Source organism: Epinephelus moara, chromosome 20 (assembly GCF_006386435.1).
Source record: "Epinephelus moara isolate mb chromosome 20, YSFRI_EMoa_1.0, whole genome shotgun sequence".
NCBI classification, from domain to species: domain Eukaryota; kingdom Metazoa; phylum Chordata; class Actinopteri; order Perciformes; family Serranidae; genus Epinephelus; species Epinephelus moara.
In genome coordinates, this window is record NC_065525.1 from 42,470,644 (window position 1) to 42,479,973 (window position 9,330).

General features: G+C 44.1%; 1 protein-coding gene across 1 annotated transcript in view; it reads right to left on the reverse strand.

Moving 5' to 3' along the window:
- Window positions 1-3,232: 3,232 nt before the first annotated feature.
- Window positions 3,233-9,330, reverse strand: part of wnt2 (wingless-type MMTV integration site family member 2) — a 13,405-nt gene continuing 7,307 nt past the window's right edge. Inside the window, exons 3-4 of the mRNA XM_050072151.1 lie at window positions 4,960-5,237; window positions 3,233-3,574 (exon numbers count right to left, since the gene is read on the reverse strand). Of these exons, the coding sequence (XP_049928108.1) occupies window positions 3,233-3,574; window positions 4,960-5,237 (620 nt within the window). The remainder of the gene's footprint in view (window positions 3,575-4,959; window positions 5,238-9,330) is intronic.

Sequence of the window (9,330 nt, forward strand, 5' to 3'; positions counted from 1 at the left end):
GGTCTTAAACTGGCCGACACCCGATCGCCACGGATCATCTGCTGCCTGACAGGCATCCACCTCCTCTGGAACACACACACACACACACACACACACACACTCACACTCTTCTCTTTCTCTCACTCAGTTTTCATACACAAACATTGTCCTTCTCACACTCACTGTCCCGTTCACACACACATAAACAGATTTCACTCACTCAGATACACATTTCTGTAACAGCTTATCTGTCCTGACACCAGCGTCTGATATCTGACGTTCTCCTGGCGCGATGAAATCTCAGGTTGAGTTTTCCCTGTGTTTTTAATATAACTCACAGAAGTCCCCGTCTGAAGTTTGTATTTCTGATATTTATTTCTCAGCAGGAGCTTGCATCCCTCCAGCTGTAATGATTCTGTCACTGCTGATGAGACACTATGAGATAAGCGTGAAGGGCAGGCCGACACTTCAACATCTACTTTCTCCTGTCAGGAGTTTATTCACTTTAATACAGGAAGTTCAACTTCAGACAGAACCAGTCGCTTATAATCCAACTGCTGGAATTTGGACAGACACAAACACAGCTCAACAAAAAGAAAAGAGGAATCACTTTGTTACAGGAGCTTCCTAAACTCTGCAGAACACAGAGAGCCCAGACTGAAGCCACCAGCTCTGTAATTACACTGGAAAATAGATTTGTCGTTTAGAGAAATCTGCTGAGCTGAATCCCCGTTCACGCACAGGAGACATGACGGGAGGTCACTCACTGTGAACTGAACCTCAAGAAACATGCTGAGCAACCGTAACTCCTTAAAGACTTTAGGAAGATGACAACCTTATGATAACATCCTCTGATTAGAGCTGTGCCACATCCTCTCGTTTATGATAATACCGGTATAATTTTTGATATGACATGAAAAATTCACATCATGATACTATTAGTATAATATTTTACTAATATTTTGACTTGTTGACATACTGACGTCACACTGTTACCCACGGCAACAACAAGCATGGCTGAAAGTTAAGTTATTAACGACTCCGCGGTGGTTCCAAAAAGAGGAGCAGCGTCAGTAGTGTGGAATAAACTGTGGCGTCCTTAATGTTTTACTTCTCAGACTCTTTTAGTGACTCACCGCTCAGAGGGAACTCATTCAGCGTCTCCTCTGGCAGCAGCACAGCGTCTCTCCCTCTCCTCTCTCGCCGTGCGCACACAGGGGTCAGTGTGGTCAAGTGATTTTGTCATAAACCTACGTGAAAACACTGCATATATGTGACTGTGTGATAGTTGTGGTATCATAACAGCCTGTCACAGGTTACAGCCTGATGATTAGAGGAGAAATGGCAGAGCATAAAGGTCCAGGTGGAAAAAACAATCATTTAGGATTTTACTAAAAGAAGGAAATCACCTGTTGATTTATTTTTATAGATCCCAGGGGACATTTTTTAAATGTGTAATTAGTGGCAGGTTTTATTTAGATGAACTATTTATATTGTAACAGAATCTGAATCTCACTCTGAGTTACTGCTGTTGTTCACAAACTAACGCCGAACACTGTGCATCAAAATATACGCCCTAATTATTTTCAATGTACAACTCTACACTGGTGGTGGCTGGACGCGTCTTGGTGCTCTTGGATGTGCTGCCCTGTGGCACTTAACACCACTGTCCTATTTCCTGCCCTTGGAATAAAATACATTTTTCCCCCACTCACTCTTCGCTTGTACAGACCAGCTCTCACAGCAGCTCCTTCTCTCTGCTCCTGTGGCAGCTCGACTCCTCTCCTCACCATGGACGTATAAAGAGAACTCTGTAGCTGGTGCTGTTTCTCATGTGTGACAAAGAATGGATGAGGAGAGACTCGTCGACTCGGTCGAGAAATATCCCGAGCTAAACGACCCACATTCCCGTCATTATAAAGACAACGGCCAAAATGATTTTGCCTGGCGAGTCACAACTCTTGTGTTCAGCTCTTGAGGTGATAAATCAAGTTTAATCAGAGGCTGTCCACACATGATTTCAAGATAATGCAAAGGTGGAGGAAGTGCAGATCTTTCAGTAAAAGTAGTGGTGCAGGTGTGTTTCTAGCTTCAGGGTGACAGCAGCATTCATGTAATATTGTAAACAAGCTAACGGTGCTAACACAGGTCGTAAAGGTGCAACAACATGTTTTGCAGACACCAGATATCAAACAAAAACCAACCAAGTGTCTGTGAGTGGGAAATTCACCACTTCCAAGCACAAGAGAGACGATAATGTTCTCTCGGAGCCTTATGGTGGAAACTTTCTCCTCCTCTGTGCCGCTGCAGCTTGTTCATAACTGTCTGTACCAAAGAGTTGCATGAAGGTCAAGAGCGCTCACTCTGCAGCAAAATCTGGGGACCAAAATGTCATAAGAAGTACACTGCACGGCACGCTGACAAGCAAACAAAACAAAGCAAAACTAAACCACTGCTTGACTTGAGGCGATCTCAGTCGTCTGAGGGGTCTCTGACTGACAATTCAAATCTCCACCCTGTTGGTATCAATAAAATCTTATCAGTTTCCATCCCTGTGGAAGCTGATAAAAACATAATAAAACTAGAAAAGCACTCGGAGAGCGCAGACCTCCGCCAAGCAGCTCGGATTTCCCACCATTTTATTATTTTATCCACTTCGCTTCAACCGATCACCACCAAAATTTTATCATCTGTTCCTTCTCCCATTATCAACCTTCCCGGAAAATTTCATCAAAATCCGTTCAGAACTTTTTGAGTTATTTTGCAGACAAACAGACAAACAGATCAAAGCCGGCGAAAACATAACCTCCTTGGCGGAGGTAACCAGTTCTGTTACCGAAAGAAAGAGCTGACGCCAACAATCACTGAACCTGCTGAAGGATTGTTTTTGTAATTCGGCCAAATATTTGTGATGAAGCATTTAATAACCCTCATGACAAATCTGTTCACACCCCTCCTCTCCCTTGAAGGCATGTTCACACCAACCAGCCATGGTGAAGCTGCTCTGTTGAGCTTTGGTGCATTAACTATTTAAGTTTGGTTCATTTGGCAAAGTGAGAACTCAGGTGGACCCAAATAAACCAAACAGTTTGAAATGTCAGACCTTCACCAAGAGAACAAAATCTGCGTACATGTCTGCATCTTGGTACCTAAACCATTTCAGAAGTATTTAAATGTTAAATAACTATTTATCACCTGATTCTAATCCTCTGACCTGGAGTCTATCTAAGGTTAAAGTGAAAGAGTTACAGTCTTAATCTGATTCATTCAGTCCACCCAGCGACTGTTTAATCAGATCCTGTGGTTCTGTGAAGGTCGGAGAGTGTCTACCTGACTCGTGGTCCCGTATGCAGTAGTCCGGTGAGTCTTCAAAGTACACCAGGTCGTTCTTGCTGGGTCGTTTGAAGTGCGTGTGTGCTGCGGTGAACCCAGTGCCATACTGGTTGACGACCACCTGGACAGCGCCGTTATACCTCTTGCGAAGGTGGTCGCCAGTGCGTCTGAAGTCGGACATGGCAAGCCAGCAGGTCCGGACGCTGCACGACCCGCTGACGCCGTGACATTTACACTCCAGAGTCATGAAACGCTTCACCGCCTGAAGAGGAGGAAGAGGAGAGAGCAGAAAAGATTCTGATGAAGTGTAATGTAAAATAGAAACCTGGACTGACTGTATAATGCAAATAATCCAAACTATGATTTTTACCCTCATTTAAACACTATGTTTAATATAGCAGCTTAGTTTTTGTTCAACGATCAGTTTCCAAGATTGATACCAACACTCTTAAACTTAAATCTGTCTTTATTTGAACATTTTATTCCCAATCATTTCAGTGTTTCTCCCAGACTTCATGTCAAGGTGTAAATCTGTCATTTCCCACACTGGTTCAGAGGATAAATTATGTGAAGAAAAAATATTTCACAAATTTCTCACTTTGTAACAACAAGGAATTTGCAAAAATGTGTTGTTTAGGAGTGACAACTGCACATTTATTTTTTTATTTGTGCTTTTAAAATCAGTATTTGGGGTTCTCACACAGCAGCAACAGACTTTGAACGCCGGATTTCTCTTTTTTCCTTCCCAAAATGCAGACTGGAAGATTAATTTGAGCACTACATCTGAAGGTCAGATGCAGGCATGACTCCATTTTGAATAAAAAACAACCAGCTGATGTTTTAAGTGTTTTTCTACTCTTGAGGCTGTTCTATGTTTTGGCCAAAATCTATCAGAGTTGTTAAACTGATAAAAAGTTTGTGTGAACATGTCTAGATTTGTACAGTTATCATTCTAATAAAGCTCAGGATTTTAACTCTTTTTGTCCAACAGTGGCTGATAAACTGCAAACTTTAAAGGAGCAGTCAGTGATTCTAATCTGAAACACTTTTTGTCACACGCAGCAGATATCTCCTCACGCTCCGCCGGCTGTCTGTTCTGTGTGCGCTGAAAAAAAAGGGATGATTTTACACACCCTGGCCTGTAAGTGTGAAACAAACAAAGAGGCTCAGGCCGAGTCGAACTATTCCACGCAATCAGCAACCCACTACACCCTTTCCCTATCCACTTTTTTTTTTTTTTTTTTAATAAATGTATTATTACTTCCACTACGTTTTCATGTTTCATGTTTCCAACAGCGAGTCTGCACCGATGCTGACTTACTGACCATGTGCAACACATAAAAAGAACATAAAATGGGAGTGGTTTTTCTCTTCTCCATGGTAACCAAATATAGCGACAGCTCCTTTTTCTACTGCAGAGAAGGAAGTGTGTCCCTAAGGCTGTCACTGTATTTACACCCCTGCTAGTTGTTTGGGTGTTGAGATCAAATATCTTTCTCCAAATTCACTGACTCCTCCTTTAACAGCAGCTTTCACCATTTTAAAACCAAAGTGTTGTTTCAGAATTAAAAACCATCTCTGAAACGTATCTGATCAGCGGACTCCTTTATGTGACACACAGGTGAACGATGACTGGTGCCTCCTCACCTTCCTGCCGGCTCTGTTGTTGTGTAAGTTCATGAGCGCCCGGGCGTCCCTCTCCTTCCTCTCCTTGGCGTCCACAAAGCCCTGGCTGAAGCGCATGGCGTGCTCCACGTGGTCGCTGCAGCCGCCCCAGTTAAAAGAGCCCTTGGCGTCCCTTGACGAGCCTTTCTTTGTGGGATCGCAGGAGCAGGAGTCCAGGTCGCCTTGGCTGCAGGCTCGAGCCAACGTGTAAACCACACCGGCCGAGGAGATGGCGTACATGAAGGCGACCTCGCGACTGCCTGAAGAGGAGAGGACGAAATGTTACAAACAAGGAGGCAAACATCTGTAACGAAAGGCAAGTCTGTTCACAGAGACATCCTTAATATAAGCATAAAGATAAAAAAAGCAACAATCAGCATCAAGCTTTGAAATCCTGAAAAAGTCACATCTTAGCAATCTAAAAAAAAAACCCACCCTTTTTTCATTTTAAAGACAGTTTGTCATAGATGTGAATGTTGAATGTGTGTAGACAGTTTTTAGGGTTCACAGAAATCACTCAAGCCCATCAAGTCTAGATGTCAAAGTGTCTTTGAGCAGGATACTGAAGAAACTGCTGTGTGTGTGTGTGTGTGTGTGTGTGTGTGTGTGTGTGTGTGTGTGTGTGTGTGTGTGTAAATGGTGCTCATAGTGCAGCGTGCTCTGAGTGGTCACTATTTTTTTTTCTTGCCTGTGTGTTGTCATGTATCAGTCTATGTCACCTCTTTAAATCCAGAGGTTTCTGTGGGTCTCTGAACGCAGCGCAGGCAGAACTCTTCATGACTACATTTGTAGAGCAGTTTGTGGAGTTTTGAGTTGCGGGACAGATAACTGATCAGTCGATCAGATCAGAGCTGATCAGATTGATGGATGAGAGGAGCGGCTGCTTGTGAGTGAAAGCAAACTTTTAGACCCGGCAGAATGAAGTTTCACTTTCACTGCGCCTGACGCTCTGCTGCTCCGTCTGTGCCCAAAAAATACTCTGCACTTTGAGAGTGTGGAGCAATGAATAACCGAACAGCATGTATATATTTCAACAGCGCCTTTAATGAACAATCCAGCTCCAAAGATAGAAAATCAAATCGTGGTGGTAGATGTTTTAATTGTGGCGAGCCGCTACAAATAAATGAATGTGTGGGAAACCCTGGACGCAGTAGAACATCCTGGTATTTTTGGCATACTGTCTTGGGACATATGAAATTCTTTTCTGGCATACTAAATACTATCTTCTCCAAGAATCCGCACTTTAACGTGGTGGAGGGGTTTGTGTGTCCCCGTGATCCTGGGAGCTGTGTTGTCCGGGGCTAGTCTGAGTGGGCGGAAGTTCGCTGCAAAGATCAGCCTCTCATTGGGCGGAACGAGCCACCCGCTGAAGTCCCGCTCTACCACCTCCGGTTGCAGTTTTCAACACGTCCTTCACTAACTTTTGCGGTGTTTGATCTTGCGGGGATGTAGCCATTTTTCTGCCATGGTTCGCATCCTGTAGGCGATATTTTTGTGGGCGTGTTACACCAAAACCTGTTTCCCCCCGGCAATATTTTTGCAAGCGCACCGTTGCTGTGGCACCGCCCAGAACGATTGTGATTGGTTGAAAGAAATACAAGCAGCCGGGGTGTTTTTTTCTCCAATCTTAAAGTGAGAGTTGGCCGAGCCAGACCTTTCTTTTCTTGAGAAAGGTCTGGTGAGCGAGACTAGTCCGGGGCCAACAGCCCCTGGTAGCGTCTCCCAAGGCAAAGTGGTCTCAGGGAAGGGGCCAGATTAAGAGTGATTCAAGGAGACCTTGATGACTTGACACATTGGACTTCGAGTACCTTGCCCGTTGTGGGGATACCGGGGCCCCTCCCCGAGAGCCAGACCTGGGGGCAAAGCTCACCAGGGAGCGTCTGATGGCCGGGCCTTGGGCAATGGGACCTGGTCAGGCTCAGCCTGAATAATTCACATGGAGCCGCTGCCCTGTCGGCCCACCACCCGCAGAGATAGGAAACAGGGTTAGGTGCAATTTGTGCCCGGCGGTAGGCAGGGGCGGGGCCCTGGGTATGTCGATCCCTGGCTGATCCAGACTGATGAGATCGCGGATACAAGTGGCCGAAATGAGTTTCCTCTGTAGGGTGTCTGGGCTCAGCCTTAGAGATAGGGGGAGGAGCTCAGAGTAGAGCCGCTGCTCCTTCGTCTCGAAAGGGGTCAGTTGAGGTGGTTCAACATTTGATCAGGATCCTCCTGGGCGCCTCCTGTTAGAGGTGTTTGGGGCACGTCACACTGGTAGGAGGCCTGGGGTCAGACCCAGAACACACTGGAGGGGTTATATACCTCATCTGGCCTGAGAACGCCTTGGGGTCCCCTAGGAGGAGCTGGAAAGCGTTGCTGGGGAGAGGGACGTCTGGGGTGCTTTGCTTGGCCTGCTGCCCCCGTGACCCGGCCCCGGATAAGCAAATAAAAGGATGCAATGTATAGTGTGGTAGTATGGGTATTGACATGCAAAGTATAGTTAGGCATAGCAATGCTTTGAGCTAGATGATGTCAGCACACTCACAGTGACAACACTAAAATGTTGACACCAAGCAGGTATACTTTTTACCATGTTTACTGTCTTCTGTAGCCGAGGGGATGTCATGAGTTCTGCAGGTATTTGGTCAGAGAGTAAAGTATTGGATAAATTCCACGGAGCCATGCAACCAGTGTGGATAAAAACTGCAGAGCTACTCACTGAACTCCTCTGCTGTGAGCTGCAGAAGTTTTATCTCTTATAGATCTTAGATCTGGCGTTTCCCAATTCAGGCAACATTAAGCCACGACAAACAGAGAGATCCTTCAAATGTTTGGCCACCGCTGCTACCTGTATGACCCGTGTTGTTGTTGCCTGCTGGAAGCTTTTATTTCATGTGAGGCATAAAATAAAAAAACGCTTCATCTCCCTCCAAGATGGATAAACAGCAAACGTTTACCAGCAGTGCCCTGACAGAGACCTCTTATCTCCCTCCACATGTCGCTGATGAGAGATCTGAGAGACATCAAAGGCTGAGGCAGGGAAAGTCTGCGTTGCTAACCTCTGCTACAAAATTATGACACGTTAGAAGGCACACGACGACAGCAAGCGGATATTTGACATGTTCAGAGCTGCAAATAATCATCATTTGTGTTCATTAGCTATAAACTGAGTTTTTAAAATTCATACATTGTTTTATCTGTAAAATCTCTGAAGAAGATGAGAGACGTGTCAGATGAATCAGTCATTAAATCTCTCTACACTCAGAATCTAGATAAGGGAAGAAAACAGCTGCGAAATATACTCAAATTAAGTCTGTTGTGGGCTATTATTGCCCAGGGTTTTGTCTGTCAGACTACAAACAGGCTGCCCTCAAAAGTAGGGTCCGCCACATTGAGTGCCTTCCCAAACCAACACGTGAGGACTGGAGGTGAGGTATTAACCCTCTGACAGTGAGCCTGCACCGATGCTGACTTTCTGACGATGTGCAACGCTGTATTGTGTTCGCTTCCTACAGATAAAGTTCTGCGACTACCCTCACAAACATAACCTGCTCAAACTAAGACAGACATTTATAGGTCTGTTGTCATTTCAGTTTATCAAGTTATTTATTTCGTTTAATGATAAAAATGTAATAGTAAAAATTACGGTTAACAACAGCACATACAATAAAATGTAATTAAATGTAAGTGCTACAAATACATGTGAAGAACATAAAATGGATTAAGCTTTATTTTTCTCTGTGGTTTCAAAAAGTTGTGACAGTTTTCTTTCTGCCACAGAGAGGGAAGTTTTTTCACTCAGCTGTGAAGGTGACTACAAAAGGAGTTCGGTTTTGGAAAGGCCCCTCTCATTGAGGACACACAGTGACCTGAGAGAAACACCTGCAGACATGTTTCAGGGCCAGAAAAACAACTTGTTTACAATTAAACTTCAGTCAAAGACGAGGTAAAAGGCAGCACTGATTTTAGTAAAGACACAAAAACTACATTCAACTGCCCTATTTCTGATTCTCTTTTTTTAGACTATCATTATGGAGAGAACAATAATTTTATCATCATGAATCATTTTCTAGATCAGTATAAACTTTAATAAATGCAACAAATAATGTCCTTATAGTTTCAGGTTTTAGTTCATCTTTTATTTCAAGAGTTAGTGATGTCATCGCATCCTCGAAAAACAGCAAAAAAAAAAAAAACTCAAACAGATTAAGTTCAGTTTTTTAGACGGACCAAATGTACAGAGCTGTAAAGTTGTCCACCATGGTACCAGTTAGCAGCTAGCTAACCGTAGCTAACTTGTTTGTCCATTGTTTGGTCTGTGATGTAATAGGTCAACAGGAAAAAGGTCCAATACTAACAAGCTGAAAGGGG